At 46.7% G+C, this 21051-nt stretch overlaps 1 protein-coding gene across 2 annotated transcripts in view; it reads right to left on the bottom strand.

Moving 5' to 3' along the window:
• Positions 1–21051, bottom strand: part of DOCK1 (dedicator of cytokinesis 1) — a 467911-nt gene that overhangs the window by 68846 nt on the left and 378014 nt on the right. For both annotated transcript variants that reach the window (XM_051982706.1, XM_051982707.1), the window contains exons 32-33: positions 14959–15017; positions 5275–5423 (exon numbers count right to left, since the gene is read on the bottom strand). In XM_051982706.1, the coding sequence (XP_051838666.1) occupies positions 5275–5423; positions 14959–15017 (208 nt within the window). The remainder of the gene's footprint in view (positions 1–5274; positions 5424–14958; positions 15018–21051) is intronic.

Here is a 21051-nt window from a genome sequence, read left to right as displayed (position 1 = left end):
AAATACAGCCAGATCCATGAGCATTTGCATTTGACAAAAAGCACCAGGTGCTTACTTTTGTTTTTCTCCAGCAGCAGTGGGTAGGGGGTTACCCTCTCCCCAAGATAAGGACAGAAAAAAAATAAATGCTTGCTAGTTGGAAATTAATCAATGGTAATAATGATCGATAATTATCAATATATTAATAATGTGAAATAAAAATTAATAATAAAAGATTGGAAACAAATATAAATTCTGGTCTCTCCATTCCTTAAAAAGAAACGTCTTACTAAGTGATCATCCTCCCAGGGCTGACCTCCACACCCCCAGCAGAGTAAGACAATTCTCAGAAAGAAGTTGGTGAGAATACATCTGGGCCCCGCCAGAGAATGTGCTCCACCAGCACGGCCCAGGAAAATCCGGTTATGGAGACATGGAAAGCTAAGCCTGCCATTTCTACCGAGATTCTCTTAGGACAGCTGCCAGCTAAAGAGGAAAGATAGAACTGGACCCGAGTCTGTTTCCAAGGTGAAGACCCATTAAAAATCCAAAGGCCCAAAGGAAATGGAGGAGCCATTCAGAAGACCTTGGTCCTCCCCACAGTAATGGGCCATTACCACATCCTGGCACACCACACTCTTCAGTTGAATGAAAATGTCACGGTGCTTTTAGCGAAGGGCTAGTGTGTTAAATCTCCGTTTCTTGGGTTAAGACAACTATGGTTCAACCACCAGTCATTAATTCTGTACTGTTCTGTGTGATTTTAAACAGTTCAGGTGTCCTCTCCCTAACTCATCAAAATCCAAGGGAAAAAATTATTTCCAATTACCCTCTCCAGCCACATAAAAATCATATTTATTGCCTGTGTAGTTTACGGGCCTAAGCCAAGCTATAATATAACAGGCAAAAACCCTATGGGTGGACATGTTTGTCATGATAAAAAGAGAAATGAACCATTTTTTGGTCCTAGCACATGAGATGAAATTACCTATGCGATGACGACATGTAAAGGAAATTTTGTGGGTTGCTCCTACCAGCACAAATGGCACAGAAAGCGTTGCTTAATTTTGTTTTCTTCTAAAATGGAAAGAAAGGTATAAAAATTTGCTCAGGAGAGTCAAAGACTTATTCTTACCTTGTGCTTTTCAATTAGAGCTTAAGCTTCCTGATAACAGGATATGGATGATACCTCTCTTAGCATCCAGCATGTGCTTTGTACATAGAATGTATTCCATTATATTTTTGAACTAAATTGGAAGGGTTTTCAGGTAGGATCATAGATCTCAAATAAGAAGGAACTGTAAATACAACTGCAAATTTTATTAATTGGAGATTTTTATTGTTCTAGGTTTTGTTAGTTGCAGGCCCAATTTGCTGATCTGCTCTCTTTCTTTCTTTTCTTTTCCTTCCTTCCTTCCTTCCTTCCTTCCTTCCTTCCTTCCTTCCTTCCTTCCTTCCTTCCTTCCTTCCTTCCTTCCTTCCTTCCTTCCTTTTTCTTTCTTTCTTTTCTCTCTCTCTCTCTCTCTCTCTCTTTCAGCTTATGTAAGTTTTTAGAGAGAAAAATTTTGCTCTAAGTACCATTTGGCTGCATCCCACAAATTTTGGTGTGTTGTCTTATTGTTGTCATTATCTTTAATGAAATTATTGTTTCTATGATTTGTTCTTTGAGCCACATTATTCTTTAGAATTGGATTATTTAATTTCCAATTGACATTTGAAAGTCAATTTCATGAAATTATGGCCGTAAAAGAGCATGTTTCACACTTTTACTTTTCTGCAATTTTTTTGCCTTAATATATAATTTTTTTTGTGTGTGTGTGAAGATGCTATGTTCAGCTGAAATAGGTATATTTCTTTCTATTCTTATTAAATTTTCTCCATAAGTCTCTCCTAATTTTTCGAAAATGCTATTCATCTTCTTAATGCTTTTTTGTTTACATTATGGCTAGATTCATCAAATTTGGAGAGGAGTAAATGGAGGCCTAATATAGTTTTACTGTCTATTTTCTCCTATAACTTTTCCTTGAAGATTTTAGTTGCTTAAGGGTTGTTCAGTCGTGACATTAATTCATTTTCTGTCTTTCAGGAAAATGCAGTTTTCTTAAATCTCTTTTAATTAGGTCTACTTTTACTTTTGCTTTGTTTGAAAGGATTGCTACTGTATCTTTTTCTTTTTTACCTCAGCTGAAACATAATAGATTCTTCTCCCATCTCTTATGTTAGCACTATATGTGTCCTTCTGTTTCAAGTGTGTCTCCCACAGACAACAGACTGTTGGATTCTTGTTTCTAATTCATTTTGTTATCTGCTTTCATTTTAAGGACGAGCTCATCCTGTTCACTTTCATACTTATGACTGGCCAACTGTGTATCCTAGTCTCTTCATTTATCCTTGTCTTGTTTACCCTCTTCCCTCCCTATTGTTTCCCTTAATCTACTTTTCCTCTTACCAATGACCCCTTTCTCTTAGTGCTTTCTTCTCTGATTTCTCTACTGATAAAAATTAATTTCTATACTCTACTGTTTTTCCTCTTTGAATTGGTTCAAATGAGAATAAGATTCTAGCACTGGCCACTCTCCCTTCCCATAATCCTTTCCATTGTGAAAACTCTTTCTTGTATGCCTTTTATATAAGCTCCTCCCATCTTTCCTTTCCCCTTTTCCCCAGTACATTTCTCGTTCTCATCTTTCCATTCTTCTTCTAGATCACCCCAACATACAGATGACCTATAAGCAGACTCTACTCCTTTTAACCGACCTATCAATGATAACGTTCTTAAGGCTTGTATATATCATCTTCTCATATAGAAATGTAAACAGTTTAATCTTATTAAATCCCTTTGGATTTTTCATTTGTGTTTACCTTTGTATGCTTCCTTTGAGTCTTATGTTTGCACCATCAAATTTGCTATTTAGCTCTGATCTTTTCATTAAGAATACTTGAAAATTCACTATTTTATTAAATATCCATTTCCTCTTCTGTAGAATTTCACTCAGTTTTTCGGGGGAAGTTACACTCGTTTATAATTCTTTTTTGGTGGCTTCCAGAATATCAGATTCTAAGCCCTTTGCTCCTTAGAAGTGGCAGTTGCTAAATATTGTGTGATCCTGAATGTGTCTCTGGAGAATCTGAATTCTTTTTTTCCTTCTGCGCACAGTATTTCCTCCTTGACCTGGGAGCTATGTATTTGGATGGTAAAATTCCTCAGAGTTTTCATTTTGGAATTGCTTTCAAAATGTGATCGGCAGATTCTCTCAATATCTACTCTGCTCTTTGGTTCTAATATATCTGGGCAATTTTCTTTTGTTATTTCATTTCTTCAATATGACATCCAGATGCACTCTCATATTCTCCCTCTTTCTCCCTACTTCTTTTTCTCTTTCCCTCCCTTCCTCCATCTCTCTGTGTCTTTCTGTCTCATTGTGTCTCTGTCTCTTTCTCCCTCTTCTCTCCTTTCAGGAGTAAATGATTTTTCATTTATCTCTTCTGAGTCTATTTTCCAGATCAGATCGATTTTTCCCCCCTTGGAGATAGGACATATTTTATTCTATTTTTGAATCTATTTACTACTTCTTGATGTCTTATGGATTTATAAGCTTCCACTTGCCCAATTTTAATTTTTAAGTACTTCTTCAGTACTTTTGTGCCTCTTTTACCAAGCTCCTAATTTTCTTTTTATAATTTTCTTGCATTGTTCTCATTTCTTATTCCTATTTCCCCTCTACCATTCTAATTTTAAAAATTTTGTTTTTGCTCTTTTATTTTTATCTCTTTCTTAAGCTCTTTTAGGAATTCTTATTTGGCTTGATTTCCTTTGAGTCTTTGTTGTATCTTCAAGTCACTGTCTTTTTCTGAGTTTGTGTCTTGAGCTTCCCAGTCATCAGAGAAGCTTTTATGGCCATGTTCATTTATTGTGGTTTGTTTTCTAGCCTTTTTTGACTGAACTCTGAGCCAGGATCCACTGAGGGCTGGGGATAGGGTGGATCATGAGCCTGGGCTTCCATACCTGGCTCTGGAGACCTGTGCTTCAAAGGCCGAGTGCCCTAGGGAGAGGTCTGCCCTCGGGGTCTGTACTCTTTTCCCTCCCTACAAGCCTACAAGCCTGCACTCTACCATCTTGACTCCGGCCCCTGTTTAATATATTGATGAGGGCACCACCTCCCTCCCGGTCATGCAGAATGGAAATCCTGGATTATACCTGAGTCGGAAGACCTGGTGCAGATCTTTACCCCTCATTCTCCCTTCCTCACTCACCTCCAGGATCAAACACAAAATCTTCTGTTTGCTTTTCTCTTTTGAGTTTACCTTCCCCATGCCTCGTGTCTATCTTCTATTAATTCTCACAACCACCTCTCCTACTAGCATAGAAGCCTTCTGAAGGCAAGGACTGTTTTTGCCTTTCCTTATATTCTCAGTGTTAAGCAAACAGTAGGCACTTAATAACTGCTTGGGTTTCTGCCTCGATCACGACGGCCCCCTCTCAATTTCTGTCTTGCTAACTTAAGATCAGAGATAATCACACTCCTCAAATTCTGAGAGAGCTCCCGTCTCCGGAATGGGCTGACACCACAGACTCTGGGAGGAATATTAATAAGGAGCACAGCAATTAGCCTTATACAACAAGGAAGTTGTTTGATTAAATTCAAAATCCTAGTTGGGTAAAATGTAGGCGTTTTCATTTACAGTGTCATTTCCCTCGCGGCTGCCAGACCTAACTATATGTTCCATTTAATTCACATCAACGCCTTCCCTGATCCCCTTCGTGCCAGGGCCTTCCCTGGACTGATTTTCCCAGCTCTCCCGCGCCCATCGGGCTCATACATGCTTGTGTGCCCGCCTCAGAGCGAACTCTTCAAGGAAAGGAACCACCTTTTGCCTTTCCTTGTAACTTAGTACAGTGCCTAGTACACAGCAGGTGTTTAATACGTGCTTACTTCAGATCTGGCCTCAGATGTTTAACTATAAGCTTTGGGATGTTACACAAGTCACTCAAGCTCTGTGTGCCTCTGTTTCCTCAACTGTAAAATGAGGACAGTAACGGTCCCAGAGTTTTTGTGAGGATCACGGGAAAGGTCAGGACAAGGCAAGTCTTACACCGAGATCAGAATGGTAGCGGCTGTTACCTTGCTTCCTTTCTCAGCCTCCTTGCTGTCCTATCGGGCCTTCTCTTTGATGCACCATTTCCCACCTCCCGGCCTTTGCACTGTCCTCCCCCAATCCGGACTGCTGACAGCGCTGGTCCACCCGGCCTCCCTTTTCCCGGTTTCCGCTGGCCCAACGATATTTGGTTCTCACCATTTGGAAGCTTCGGGTCGAATGGAACTCGCACTGCATCATGTCGAAGAAGATGGGGATGGTCGCCTTGCGGAGCTCCGTCTCCGGAATCAGGGTCATCTCCAGGATGGGACCCACCATCTCCGGGATGAACTTGATCTTGTGCTGACCTTGGAACACAGAGGCGAGTGACCGAGAGTTAATGAGGGGCTCCTCGCTGTGAGCTCCAGGAAGAACATCCTGGGGCACAAGAAGGCCGGGACACCGGGCTCTGTGAATAACAGTTGGTGACTGTGGATCAACTGCCGAACCTCAGTTTCCCACCTCCAAGAGGAAGAGGATGAATGGGAATCCTTCTGGCTAATCTGAGGGAAGCCTTTGCAAAGACAAAGTGAAATGTAAAGAGCCTCAGGCCAGGGACCTGCAGATCCATTGGAAGGGGGAAGTCCCGGTGCAGGAAATCCCTCCTCCAAGGAGTAGACGGTGACCTTTCCAACCTCAGCAGGGAAGACTACAGATAAGCTCAGAGAGTGTCTTGCCCAGTGACATAAAGATAGTCTGAGGATTTGAACTTCAGAGATCCTGAGAAAGAGGTAGCCTGGGATAATCGAAAGGGAACTTCCCCAGGAGTTAAGAAAATGTGGGTTTGGGTCTTGCTTTGTACCTATTCTAGACCCGAATCCTAATCCGGCCTCAAACACTAGCTGTTTGACCCTGATTGCCTCAGTTTTCTCATCTGTAAAATGGATCTAGGAACCGCACCTGCCTCCTGATGAGTACCCCACAACATATCTTTGTTCAATACTCAGCATTGATAATAAATGCTTGTTCTTGTCCCTCTCATCCCAGATCTCTGTTCCTGAACAAGTCACGGCCCCAATGAGCCGCCTGCTTCCTCTACTTCTAAATGCCACGGCTGTTGTCTGGGACATTTTGAAGGACGCCCCACCCTGTGCTTCTTCACCCCAAGGAACCCAAAGCCTTCCTAGGGCTGATCCACAGGTGAGACTAATTGTTCATCTGCACAGCCTCATCCCCCGTGGCTCCTGGTCTTCTGGATCACAGAGAAAAACCACCGACCACTGTCAGAAGACCTGAGTCCAGACAGACCTCAGTTTGTTCATCTGTAAAATGGTGGGAGAGGGGCCAGACTGGATCAGAACATTTTACCCTTTTTTGTGTCCCAGATTCTGTCAGTCTGATTAAACTTATGATCATCTTCTTAGAACAAGAATTTTAAATGCAAAAATAAACAAACAAACAAACAAACAAACAAATAAATAAATAAGAATAGTAACAAAGGAAGCCAAATCTACAGGGATCACACTATTTTTAAAAATAAGTACATGGATCTCTAGGGTTAGGGTCCCCTGAACAAGATGGTTTCTAGAATTAGCTCCCTGCTTCTATCTAAGGAACCTTAGGATGGATATGGGGAAAGGAAGACCGGGGGAGAGGACAGAAGGGAGAAGTTGTTCCTTACATCCCAACCAGTCAATCCACTACCTCCAAGCCACGTTTATTTAATCCCAGAAAATGTCAGATAATAAGTGTGGAGAAAAGTTTTCTAATAGAGCTGGAGGAGAACTTGTCATTGGCTGGACAAGACTGGCCGGAATCCCTGAGGATTTCCCCGGAGTGACCCACGGCAGCAGAGAAGAGAGCCTGGTAGGGGCAAAGAACCCAAGTTGTGAGAAAGTCCGGTTTTTGTCTTTTTCTCTTTGAACCTTAGGGCACCAGTCGAGGAAGGAATTTCTTAGCAAAATTTTAAAATGATTTTATTTTATATTTTGTTTTATATAAGAGAATGATTTATATTTATATTTATTTTATTTTATATAAAATAATAAATTTATATAAAATATTTAATTTTGTATAATTTACATACATATAATATATATATATATTATATATTATTTTATATAAAAGAACAAAGCATAATAAATGCAGTTGTTAAATTAAGCTCTAAGTTGTTGATTAAGCTATCCAAGAAATATTGGAACTTAAGAGAGAATGACAAAAATAAAGATTTATTCTTCTTTGTGATTTAGGTAATAAACAATTCTACGGGATAGTCAGGAACCCAACATGGCCATCCTCAAACCCCAAAGTGACAGATAAATCTCATTATCTACCAGCTGCTTCTCAGGGACCGCACTTCTATGACTCCATTTTTCCACAGGTGAAAATTTAAAACCGTAACCTTCAGTGGAAGAAACCTGACTGGACCTGAAATCCTATTTGCAGCTTTTTAGAAATCATTCATCTTGTGTCTCAGGCCAGGACGAGATGTGACCAGACTCATCCCCACTGGATACCCCCCTTCCCCCACACTCAATATTGCTGCGGGGCTGGAAGCTCGGCCAAGCCCTCTCTAGAAAGGCTCCTTTGCTCGGGCTCCGCTTTCCGGCGGCCTGCGGCAGAGCCGATGTCCGGGGAAAGGGTGAGAGTGACGGAGAGTGACGGAGAGTGACGGAGAGTTACTCGTCAGCAGCCGCGCTCGCCACCAAGAGATCAGAGACCAGGCGGGAAATAGGAGGCCTGGAGTCTGGGACGGAGGCGGCTTCCTCACCGCTCCCGTCACAGGCAGAGGAAACGGGCCCTGCCAGAATTCCCCGTTAGGGTTAGCGGGTCTTCAGGCTGAGAGGAGGGGTGCACACTTTGGGGCAACCCACAGGGGGGAGAAGCAGATCTGGAACATCTGAACCGAGGAGCCCCTTCCCTTCTATATAATTCACGAACCAAAAGGCCTGCTACAGAAGGGGAGGGCTCGCTTCCCCAGGGCCAGGGGAGTGTGCTGGGGGGCCAGGGGGCTGTGCTGGGAGCCAGAGCACTATCTGCTGCCTGTGCCCATCCCTGAGTTGGTGGAAACTCATGGGTTCTTCAGGTGATCGTCCTGTCCCCCCGCCACAAACTTGGGGAGCAGCACCGCCAGGGCCTGGCTTGCCCTTCTTGCTCAAGCAGCCCTGGCCGGTGACGGGGGCACCGAGAAACTGCTCCACAAGCTAGTCCCAACCATGAAGGTCTCGCCGCCTCCCCTGCCTCCCCCCGCCTCTGCCTTCCGGGCTCGGCTCAGGGACACGGTCCCCTCCTGTTCGGGTTCAGCGGGAGCCTCCCTCAGCCCAAAGGGAAAGGTGCTTCCTCTTCAAACTGCTTTGTCCTCAGAGACCAGAGATCGAGAGCTGGGAGGATCCTAAGACCTTATTAGTTCCACTCCCCTAACGGTACGGATGAGCAAACTGAGCCCCAGCGGCTGCGGGCCTTAGGAGAAGACTTGGTGCTGGGGGAAGGAAGCGCCTTATGTGTCTTCAGGTGTCCGAAAGGTCTTGTGAGAGAGGCTGGCTTTGCTCCACTGGCCCCAGAGCCAGAGCGGGAGCGAGGTGGCAGAGACCCAAGCCCGATGTCCCTGGGGGAGAACGGGCTCCTACAGAAGAGATGGAAACTGTCTGCTGGGGCTGTGGGAGAGGGGATTTTTGTTCAGGGCCTGGTCAGACTTGATGGCCCAGATCGCACAAGCAAGAAAGGGGTCATAGTCCTGACTCAGAATCCTGTCCTTACGGCTGGGAAGGGCTTCTAGGGGTCACTGTCCACTGACCCACTGTCCACGAGAGGTAGCCAAAGCCCGAGGAGCCTCTAAGAGTTGACACACCTAAGCAGAATGGTCTCTCTCCAAACTCCACCAGACTGAGAGCCCTGTACCTCGCCCCTTTCCAAAGAATGGCATACAGTAGGTGCTTAATTAACGTATGCTGCGTTAGAGTGGAATTCTTCATTTGGAAGGACCCCCCTGCCCCGGCCTCCCCGGCTTCCCATTCTGCAATAACTCTGCGGATAAAGATCTTTCTGCTCATGGATTTGTTATGGCCCGATCCAATATATTTTATTGGCTCCCTTGTGCTGTAATGAACAAAATGTAAATTGAGGCGGCTTCTGGGTGAGCCTGCTCTCTTGCCGACTGCAGAACAGACAGCGCTCTGATAAATCACCGCAGAGCCGGGTAAATAACTACATTTTTTTATTTCAGGAGAGCCGTTGCCTTTGATTTCCCCTTTTAGATTCAAAACGTGACAGGCCGAGAAGGGGGAAGCAGTATTTCTCCCCGGCGCCAGGGCCTTTGTACCTCCATTAAAAGTCAGCGGAAGCTCCCGGCCACGGCTGTGGAATCCTCAGACCAGGGAGGGGCTGGCCGCTTCTCTTGGGACATTACCAGCAGAGGCCCACAACTGAAAAAGCTTGACAAAAACTATCCCCTCGAGCACTTGTTGGAGGTTCTGAGCCAGGGACGGGAAGCGACCACTTTCTAAGGTGATCAATCTACCTGCTTCACGTCATCAGTTTCCAGCACTGCCGGGTGGATCAGTTTCCCAGGTTGTTCCCCAGCCAAAGTCCATTAAAAAAATGCACACGTTACGGGAAAACAGGCTGCGTCCCTCTGAGGAAATGGAGATCGCCTGTCAGTCTCTGCAGTGATTCCAGGAGCCGGGCAGAGGCCCCCAGGGCAAGCAGAAGAGGCCCCGGAAGCTTATTTGGATGGTCTGCCTTGGTTTACTCTCAACTAATGAGATCTGCACTTCCATGTTCCCAGGGTCGATGGCCAGGGGTGCTGGCAAACCAACCGCCTGCACTTATTTAGTCAGTTTTGGCGCTGAAGATGGAGAGCGAACCCCAGGGGTATTTTTCTTCCCCTCTGTCAGGACCTTTAACCGGGATCCTGAAACTTCTGAACTTTTCGTGCAATTATTTCCATTTGATTTTGGGCGTCTCTAGCTTCATAATTCAATTCAAGAGACTTATTAAGTCGCCTCCTTTTGAGCAGAGCCCACTGGAACTAGAAGACATAAAGAAACTAGATGTTCTCCTCCACCTTCCTCCTCCCTACCTGGTCAAAATTTGGACAGAAATAAGTAAATACAAAGCAGATATGGAGGAGTTTTAGGGAACAAAAGGGGCATTTGGGAGAGCCTGGAAAGGTCCCATGGGGTAGGTGGTACTTGGGCCAAGTATTCCACCATTTTGGATTTTAGCCTGGAGGTGACAGGGAGTCACTGACGGCTTTGGAGAAGAATCATGGCCCAGATCTGTGTTTTAGCAATATCCAGTTGGCAGCTGGGATACTTCTAGTCACTGAGTCAGGCTCTGGGCCTTATTGTTTGGTTAATTCAGATTAGAAACTAAGGAGAAAGGACAAATCTGCCATTTTAGTGACATCCTTTAGGAGGCAAATCAGAAGTCTCCATCTCTTGACTTCATCCTAATTTGGAAGCACCAGAGCTGATGTTCAGAGAGCCAAGTGCTTGGAAAAATGTTCCGATTCCTGATTTTGGTGATGAGATACATAAAAGCCCGAGTGAGTTACAGCAGGAACGACATCATGAATAGAATCAAACTCCTCTTTTCTGAGTCCCTCCAGCTAACGTCTGAAACCAATCCCTAATCTAATATGGAGGTGACATAATGACTCCTTTAAGCCTGGACCGGTGACACGGAAGCTCTGGAAGAGCTAACCAGCTGAGAATTTCCCAGGCAGTAATTACCTGTCCCGGGCTATCTAGCAAATCCAGAAGGCTGGAGTCTGGGTGGTCGTGGTGACCCAGAAAGAATAGTTATGATGGACACCAGTGGAGGGATTCTCCTGGGACCAGTACTTCCCCCAAAGAGCTTCCATGTCTCCAGGAACCACTAAAACACGGATGTCCTGGACCCATACTCTCCTGTACTTTCTTGAAGGGGCCGAACCTATGTGAATGTGGCCTAGGTGCTGACTGTAGTGGCGTCAACCTTGGTTTTGGGATCTAATCTCATGTGCTCCCTCTTCTTACTTTAATCACTCTATGGTATCCTTAGTTTTACATGGCTATATATCTGTATACTCCCCCCTTTATCTCTCTCTCTCTACTTATCCATCTACATTTATCAACTTATCTATATTTATCTGCCTATCTATACCTATCTACTTTATATCTATCTTTATCTATTTATCTATCTATATTTATCTACTTTATCTATCTGTCTATCTACCCATATCTATCTCTACTTTATCTACATCCATCTATCTATCTATCTATCTATCTATCTATCTATCTATCTATCTATCTACCTCTACCTTCCTGCCTATCTATCTGTAGCTACCTATCACACACACATATCCCCCCAGTGATGGGGAAATTCCCAGGATGTTAATTTGCTTTCACTTTAAAGGAGGTCGGTGAACGTTCTGAAGAAAAGGGCCGGGGGGCGTCTCTGGACAGGAGCCGGACAACACTGTCAGGAGGCTGGAGCCAGGGCTGGCCGCTGCTTTCCATAGGCACGGTAGACAGACGGAGCCAGCTGCGAGGGGGCAGCTCTGCTGAGCCTTGGGAGCCCGCCTCCAGCTCGGGGAAGAGCAAGCCCGGGAGGCCATGAGCCTCAGGCCCGGCCAAGGGGCCGGAGTCCTGATGGCTCCCACGAGAAGGCCCGGCCCCAGGGGCTCTGGCAAAGGCAGGTGCCCCTTCCCGGCAGAGAGCCCCCTTAGCCGGCTTCACCAACTGCCCTTTGAGGCAAATGACAAATGGGCCAATCCAGCCCCACTTAGGAGGAGACAGATAAGTCAGAATTAAACATTAATGAGCCTCTCACTCATCTCAGGAGTTTGGAGAAGAGATGACCCATCAATCATAAAATCCCACAGACGTGGAGCTGGAAAGAGCCAAGGGAGCTTTCCTCCCACCTTCGTTTGTAGCTGATGAAAGGAGTCCCAGCGAAGGGAAGGGGCGGCCAGCACCACGCGGGTCACTCACGGGAGGCCGGAAACAGGAGGAGGTTCTGGATGCCGGTGCTGAGCCAGAGTCAGAGGGCCAGGTCACCAAGGACCCTGCTGCCCTTTATTTGTGCCGAGGTGGACAAAGTCTCAGGGGCCCGGAAATGCAGCAATGAACAATTTTCTGTTAGTCACGAACTTGGGTCAGACGGACGCTAGAGACGCAGAGACAAAGTGCAACAATCCCTGCCCTCCGGAGACGCGGCTCTGCACAGGGACCCCAAAAGCCTGCCTCCCCCTTTGCCCAAAACCGGCCCTGGGGCTTCTAGAAAGGTGGAGCAGCAAGTGAGCGGCTCTGACCCCTCTGGCAACCAACCAGGTAATAAACACTGAGGAAGCACCTGCCACGTGCCAGACGCTGCTAATCACTGGGGAGGCGAAGGACCGTCCAGATTTTCAAGGAACTCAATCTAATATCTGAGGCAACCAGCAAACAAGCAGCTTCCACACAGGAAGGAAAAAAATGAGGAAGGGAGGGAGGAAGAGAAGGAGGGAGGGAGGGAGGAAGGAAGGAAGGAAGGAAGAAAGGAAGGAAGGAAGGAAGGAAGGAAGGAAGGAAGGAAGGAAGGAAGGAAGGAAGGAAGAAAGGAAGGAAGAAAGGAAAGAGGGAAGGAAGGCATGAGGCTAAATGTTGCAACAAAATGTGATTGATTAGAAGTGGCTAAAGAAGAGAATCAAGTGACAAACATTGGCTGGCACTACCCCCATGACTCTTGGTGTTTCATTATGATACCAAGTACTTAACAATTCTGAACCTCAGTTTTCTTATCTGTCAAATGGCCATGATAACACTTGCCATCCCTACCTTTTGCTGTGAGAACCCACTGAGCTAACAGGAGTAGATTGTTGGGCAAACTTTAATGGGCTCTAGAGAAGTCAGCTCATACCCAGCTGACTAGGAACAAGATGAGGAGAGCTGCAGAAAATGTGCTCCCCTTGATCTGCTGGGAAGGAAGGGGCTTTACGTCAGCAGCCACTTGGCTGGAAGGAGTATTCTTGGCCAGAAAAGCTGATTTTTTTCTCCACAAACCAAAACTTGAACATCAGCCTTTGCTGAAAATAAAGGGCCTGAACTAGATCCCTTTTTATAAATTCATTTCAGGTTTGGCTGCCATTTACAACGGCGATCTCAATAGTAGCATCTCAAAATCTTGTACCTGGAAGAGATCCTGAAGAAGGCCCTGAGTTGGAACAAACCTGACAAAGGACTTGCCTCTTCCACCATCCCAGACAAGGGGTCGCCCGGGGGACCGACCCCTCCCGTGGGAGGGAGCCCATCCTTCCCCTCTTCACCTGTGGCTGTTAGAGAGTCCGTCTTCCTCCTGTCCTCCAATGGAATACGTTTAAACCTGTTTTAAGGGGCCGGCCCACAAGTACTAGCTGTACTAGACCTCCAGGTTGTGGGAGGAGCAGGAGGAGGGGAATAAGCATTTATTAAGCACCACCTGTGCCAGGCTAGGCTAAGGACCCGCCCACCAGGATCATATCTAATCTCACAGCCCCTCCTGGAAGCTCCCCCCATTTTATGGAGGAGGTGTCTCAGCACACAGCGGCTAAGGGGCACAGGGAGGGTCTGAGACTGCGTGGGGACAAGGTAAAGTGCAAGGGGAGGGACCTGCAGGAAGGCCCCTGGCCAATCGGGAGGGTCCCCCCGCACCCAGAGAACCCAGGCGGGCCGTGCTCCTACCGAAGAGATGCTGCCTTCTCAGGACCCAGAAATGGGAGGGTCCCAACCTTGAGTCTGCTCAAGTTGTGGGATCAGGAGCCTGTGAGCCGCGGGCTCAGATACCTTGTTTTACAGACAAGGGGGAAACTCAGTCCATCCCTTATTTTAAACACAACTAGATCGTTGCCTTGGTCCTTGGATTGGGGGGTCCCGGAACACTCCTGGTTGGTGGCAGAATGACAAGTTCAAGGGCAGGATTTCGGGGCAGTCACAGGACCCCCATTTAGAGTCATCCCATCTAAGCTTTTTGTTTTAAAGATGAGGAAACCGAGGCAAAGAGAGGGTCAGCATATTCCTGGGGGCCACAGAGCAGTGAGTATCTGAGGGAGGACCGGAGACCAGGCCTCCCTGACTCCCAGTGCTGTGGCCTTTGGAAAGCTGGCCCGGCAAAAGCCAAGGGCACAGAAAACATGTTAAAGGCCAGAAGTTCGATGGCACAAACCTAGGACAAGGTGAAGAGAACATAGCAAATGGCCGCCAGGGCAGGAGAGGGAGAAAGGGCGTTTATTAAGACCCTACTGTGTGCCAGGCCCTGAGCTAAGTGCTTTCGGATTCCCATCCCAGTTGGCCACGATAATAACAAGGAACAGTTATGTGCACTCACCATATTCCAGGAATTACTCTAAGCCCCTAAGACCCTGAGCATCATTCTATCCTCACCAGAATCCTACGAGGCGGGTGCTGTTATTAGTCCCATTTTACAGATGAGAAACAACAAGTACAAGGAAATGACACAACTAGCCAGATTTGAACTCAGGGCGTCCTACCTTGAGATCCAGGGCTCAGTGACCGCGCCATCGGCTTGGCCAGAAGCGAACACGGTCCAGGACAGATTGACCCCAAGGACGTGCCCCAGAAGCTTTTCAATCTGCCGCTTACCCTCCCCCCCCCCGCCCTTCCTATATTGTGGCTTCCGCACTCAGGCCCTAAAAGCAGCCTGGCCCCCACAGAGCCCTGGGTCCGGGGGAGAGGACCAGTCCCGGGCCTGTTTGGGTGGACTCGGGCCTGGCTCCCCACCCAGGACGCTGAAGTCCCGGCTGGTTCTGGGGAAGGGGGACCGGCTGTGAGCCACGAGCCGGCGGCCTCCACCCCAGCGCTGCTGGCGCGCTCGCCCATCGCTCCCCCATTCCCTCACCCAGCAGCCCCTGGTACCATCGAGTCCCGACGGGCTCCGGCTACTCACCGAGGTTGTACCACATGTCCCTGATTTCAAAGCCAATCTGCCTCCTCATGTCACCGTACCTGGAAAAGGGGATAAACAGAAGATCGGGTCACACGCTTGGCATTTCGGGGGGAGCGGACGGGAAAGCTGCCTCCTGGAGACGGGGGCACCCAGGGCCTGCCCGCGCTGGGATTTTCCTGGCTTGAGGGAAAGGTGGGGGTGGGGGTGGGGAGCGTGGCAGAGAGACTCACCCAGCTCAGGGACTATCTCCTTCCCTTCCCTACCAACTACATCACGGACTCGCTCCTCACTGGGGATGTGGGGGTGGAAGCCGAGAGGAATGAAAGTCTCTGGTCTCCTGTGGCTGGGAAGGAGCCGTTACCTCCTCCAGTCTCGGAGTGGGGGGCAGGGTATTTTCTGCCCACGCTGGGAGCGGGAGCCTGTGCCCACGGCTCCCCCCGCCTCAGGAAGCCCCCGGTTAGTCATCCTTACACCAGAGAACGCCGTGGGCAAATATGAGACACCAGAGTCCCCGAGTCCATCCCCGAAGGGCCCCGGTCTTTGTCCAATAGGAGAATGGCTGAATACCCACCGGCAATCCCCCATAATTCTGGGGGTTTTTGTGGATCAAAGGAAATGAATCCTAATTCTCCTCCCAGAGGAAAGGAAGAGGTGTTTGTTGCACAAGTAAACAGAATCTGATGCTTCAGAAATCCAACCTTTATTAGCATGTGAGCAGCTCTTCTCTCCCACCTCCACCTTGTTGCCTCAGGAAACAAAACCCTGATTATATTAAAAATAATAATTTGCAAATTTTGTCCTATTCCGCCGGAGCTCGGCAGCCGTGCCGAAGAACCCGGCCTGTTTACTTCGCTGCTCTGGGAGCCAAAGAACCAGGCCGAGGGCAGTGCTTCTGCATATCAGGGAGACCCCAGGAAGTCATCACCCTGGGGGTCCCTCCAGTGGCTGGAGCAAAGGAAGCATCTTGGGTATTTTTTTTTAATGAGCTTTATTGGCAACTTGGGTCTTATCATTACAGTCATTTCTGCGTATCGCTGCCCCGTTCTCCTCCCTCCAGAATCGAGCCTTCCCGTGAAAGAGTAAAATGTACAAAGACAATTAATTGATCAGGGGACCTTATCTGCCGTCTATGTAGTTCTGCTGGATTCCTTCACCTCTCCACAAATCTGCTCTATTATCTGCTCCCCAGGACCAAGAACGGTTATTCCAATTAGGCAGAGACTTCTGGGATATCATCTTCCTTGTTGGTGCCATTACGTATATTCTTCCTCTGAGGATTTCACTCTCTATCAGTTGATGCAAGTCTCCTGATCATTTTTTCCCTAATTTCTTCAGTCACCATTTCTTCCAGCACTACAACGTACCAATTCATGACCATGGAGCATTCAGCCGGTTCTCAATAGAGGCGCACCCTCTCTGCTTCCAGTTTTTTGCTACCTCCAAAGGGCTGGCGTGGATAATTTTGCATCTATGAGGGCTTTCCCTCTGCCTGTGGGAACCGCTAGGGGCAGATGAGCAATTGTGAGGTCAGCGTCAAAAGATAGGAACCATCAGTCACTCTTTCTGCCTGATTTCACAAAGATCAGACCCATTCACAGCAATGTCTCAATATGTCTTCTTTCCATGGAAGTGTCACGCCCAAATCAACAAGTAGACAGATACATAAGTGCCAATTCTGTGCCAGGCACTGTGCCGTGAGCTAATTATGCAAGGGGAAGATGCCATCAACAGGCCGTGCCCACAAGATTTTTCCCCTTAAATTCAATATTATTTTATTTTCAGCTCCATATTTTTATCCTCTCAGCTACTTCCCTTCCCCCATTGGTAAAGAAAGAACAAAGTTCCCGTTACGAATAAAATCTCCTATTTTCCACAATCAAACAAACATGTTCTTTCTACCAAGAGGTGGGCACTTTATTTAATCCTAAATCCTCTGAAATCACGGTGGGTCACTGTGCTAATAACCAGGGCTCCCAATTCTTTCAAAGCAGTAGTTATTCTACGAACTGTTGTCCTGGTTCTCTTACTTTGTTCTACATCAGTTCATACAAGTTTCCAAGTTTCTCAGAAACCACCCTCATCATTTCTTTTCTTCTTCGCCTTCTTCTGCTGCTGAGGCAATTGGGGTTAAGTGACTTGCCACAGAACTGTTAAGTGTCTGAGGCCAGATTTGAACTCAGGTCCTCCAGACTTCAGGCTGGTGCTCTATCCACTGACTAGCTGGCCCACCCTTCATCATTTCTTAAAGGACAATAGTATTGAATCACATTTATATACTCTAGTTTGTTCTTCCGTTCCCCAACTGGTGGGCATCCCCTCGATTTCCAATTCTTCCCCATCACAAAAAGAGTTATTCTAAATGTTCAGACCTATGGGTCCTTTTCCTCTACTGTCTATCTTTGGAGGAACAGACCTAATAGTGATATCATCGAGTCAAAGAGTAAGCACAATTTCATAGCTTTTTGGGTGAAGTTCCAATCTGCTACCAAGACTGGCTGGAAGAGCTCCCCCCAGTAGGCACACCAATGCCTGCTTTCCCCTACCCCCTCCAGCAGCTGTCATTTTCCACCGTTTACTCACATTAGCCAATTTGATGGGGAGAAAGTGGAATTTGAGAGATGTTTTAATGTACATTTCTCTAATTCTTAGTGCTTTAGGGCATTTTATAAAATGGCTGTCGCTAGCTTGGATTTCTTCCTCTGACATCCACCTATTTGTATCCTTTGATCATTTATCAATTAGGTAATAGTGCTTACTCTACTCAATTTGAATCAGTCGCCTAGCTCTCTCGGAAATGAGATTTTTATCAGAGAAGACAAGTCTGTAGCATCATAATTGAATTCTCTCTAATCAAGAAAGAAGGCTTTCAGTTCAACAGCAAAAGTGCGGGGAGTTCACCTTGCTTACAAATCAGCAAGCAGCTCTCAAGAGAGCATCAACACTTCTCTCTTGGGCTCCCGCGGCAGCTTCCCCACAGCCAGCTCTTCCCTTTCTAAACCATCCAGTGTCATAAGGTATTTCTAAAGCACAGATCTGACCGTGTCAATTGCTCCAAACTCTCCCATGGCTCCCTACCACCAACTGTCAACCTCCACAAGCTGGCCACCTCCCGAGTTTCCAGGATTACTGTTTATTTATGCCATGTTTGTGGCAAACAGGACCACTTGCTATTCCTCATAGACCATACTGCGTCATCCATCTCTAATCTTTGCCTAGTGCCTTGAATGACGTCCCTCTTCCCCTCTGCCTCGTGGGGTCCCGGCTTGCTTCAAACCTCAATTCAAGTATCTCTTTCCATCAGAAAACCAGTTCTTACCCATCTTCCCACCCCCAATTGCTAGCAATTTGTCTCAGAGATGACACTGTTTGTAATTTAAATCCACATTATATCTAAGGTGCTACATACATGTTGTTTCTCCTTAAAAAAATGTCAAATTTGAGGAGAGAGATTTCATTTTGGGGTTTTGATTCCCTTCCTGACAGAGCAGTCTCTAGCACACAGTCAGCCTCTGCTAAATGTTTAGTGAATGATTCAATGAGTTCAGCTGACCGACCCGGAGGGAAGCAGAATATAAGAGGAGAGTCTGATTAGTGCATATTCACAAAGAGAGTTTAAGGCAGTTCCCTGAAAATACCCCAAATCAGGGGTTCACATGAGAACTTACTCAGAAATACACACAAGATCAACAAGTACACGCTGCGATCCCCAGCCTTTGTCCAAGGAATGAGTTCAGCATCTCCCACGGGCAACTACTCCTGGCGTCCCAGGATTAATCAGAGAATGCAGGCAGTCCCGCTGTCAGAGAGAATCCGCCACGCTGGGCTGTGCTTTATCAGAGCCGCAGGCCTGGATGAGCACGGCCCCCACGGGGGAGCAGCAAGGGACACCCCCCGCCCGACTTGCCTTCCTCACAGGGCCAAGATTATAATGAGCTGGTTGTCGATGACTGGCTCATTAGAACCTCAGAACCAGAAACTCTGGCCTGCACTGGTTGGATAAGCTGAAGGTTCAGAGATCAGGCTTCTCTGATGCTTTTACCAGAGATCGGGCTTTTCTGATGATTTTACTAAGGGGAGAAAAAAGGGAAAATAAACACTGCCTGCTTCTCTCCCTGGCCTTGTCTCCATTCTGAGTCAGCACATGGGCAGCCACGCTCTCCCCAGGCTTGGAACGTTCTCGAGGACTAGGACTCCCTCCCTAGAACTGATCCCGGAAAACTCTGTTGTGATCTAGGGCCAAGCCTGCCGTGTTCATCTTCCAAGTGCTGCAAGTGCAATTTATCCCATCCCAAAGTAGAGGCTGACAGGAGATAAATGTGCCCTTTGTGCCCAGCCCAATACCCAGGAATCCTTTCTCAGCAGTGAAGGATGAGGAACAAGATCCCAAATTCCACGCTAACTTTCCGCATTTTTTGAGGGGTGAAAACAAATGAGAAATTTTGTTCTAATATGACCTAGAATGAAAACTGCATTAAAGTCCTAGTTCTGCTGGCTATTCATTGTACAATCTGAACTAGCTACTTAATGTTCCTGAGCCTCATACACTTAAGAGGGGACAAGAATATCGATGCTGCCCACTTCGCAAAGCACTTGTAAGGCAAACTCCATTTAGGTGAGTAGTTAATATTATTTTATTCAAGCATAAATGAGCTCTTTTCTGTATCTTTGGATAGGCCCTGACCCTGACAGGGATCCTGATGACTGAAATCTGATTATCCATCAATTAATTTATCCAGAACCCGCCATGTGTCAACTACCGTGCGAGGTGAGATAGGAAGACAAAACAACGGGGTCCCTGCCTTCAAACAATATACATTCTATTAAGAAGCTGCAATCGCGGGTTCTTCAATCGATTATGACTCAGTGGACTCAGATCTAAGTATAGCATCTCGGTCAACCGTAGACAGGAAATGCTGCACCGGCTTCATATTTAACTTGGGGAATCAGGTCTTACAAATATTCCTCTCTAAAAGACCAGTCCCGAGGCCAGAAAGCAAAACCTGTCAGTAGTAAAAATAATATTTTAATAGTCAAGTGAAACAAAGAAGTTGCAGGTCGAGGCCCCAAGATAAATAAAGGAAGGTGTTAGGATGGGAAGGAGATGGTTTTATCTTCCTGACAGAAGGCCCTGATCTTTTCTCGAGTTTTAATAAGGAAATGGCTTTGAAGGATCCACATGTGTCGATGAACCATCCTCGAAGAAGCCGGGTCTGGTACCTGAACTCCAAGGAGATTTCTCTGAATATTTTATAGGCTCTTCCTGAAGAAAATGAGGCCTTTTCAGAACACATATCCTGTCTGGGCTAATGCTCCAGACTTAGAGTTTGAGGCTGTTAGAGATGGAAAGGAAAGAAGGTGAAGGAGAGGAAAGGATCCTCTGAATTTTGGAATAGATTAGAAACATGGTTCGGTGAAAGATGGAGGAAAAACTAGCGGTATCCTTCCAGTCGTGCAACAATGCGCTGCTGCCAAACGAGAGGTTGCATTGAGTGGAATAACTTTCAAAAAGAGAAATGAATATTAACCACTGCCATGTTAGCTCACTTCTCATGGGAGATCTCAGGGTTCGGGGGTGCATTAGGAGGATGCTGCCTAAATGAACTACTTCAAGTGCAAGATATGAAGATGCTGACTTGGAATAATGGGAAGACCAAGTCAAAAGCACCGCTCAGATCTGCAAACTTTTGTATACACCTGATTCGTATCTCCGAAGGTATCTCCGCTCAGGGGGCCTGCGTTCCATGAGGAAAATACAGTAAATAAACACAAAGCCACGTGAAGTAATTTCAAGAAGAAGATGTCCCACCATTAGAGATGGGGGGTGGAGGACCAGAAAAGACTCAATGGAAATGGTGGCCCTGGGCTCGTCCTTCCAGGAGACCGTTCTATAGGGGCTGAGTCAAGTCAACAGCATCTATTAAGTGCTTCCTGTATGCCAGGAATACAAACATAAGCAGAAAGAAAGGCAGCTACTGCCCTGACTTTCTAATGGAAAAGACAACACACAGAAAAAGGGTGAAAGGGGCAGGGGGCAGGTGAGGGGGACGATGCGGAAAGTCCAGAAGAGTCTGCAGATGGGGGAGTATATTCCAG

Source organism: Antechinus flavipes, chromosome 2 (assembly GCF_016432865.1).
Source record: "Antechinus flavipes isolate AdamAnt ecotype Samford, QLD, Australia chromosome 2, AdamAnt_v2, whole genome shotgun sequence".
Classification (NCBI taxonomy): domain Eukaryota; kingdom Metazoa; phylum Chordata; class Mammalia; order Dasyuromorphia; family Dasyuridae; genus Antechinus; species Antechinus flavipes.
Note: the sequence above shows the minus strand (reverse complement) of the source record. Positions and strands in the feature narration are given on the sequence as shown.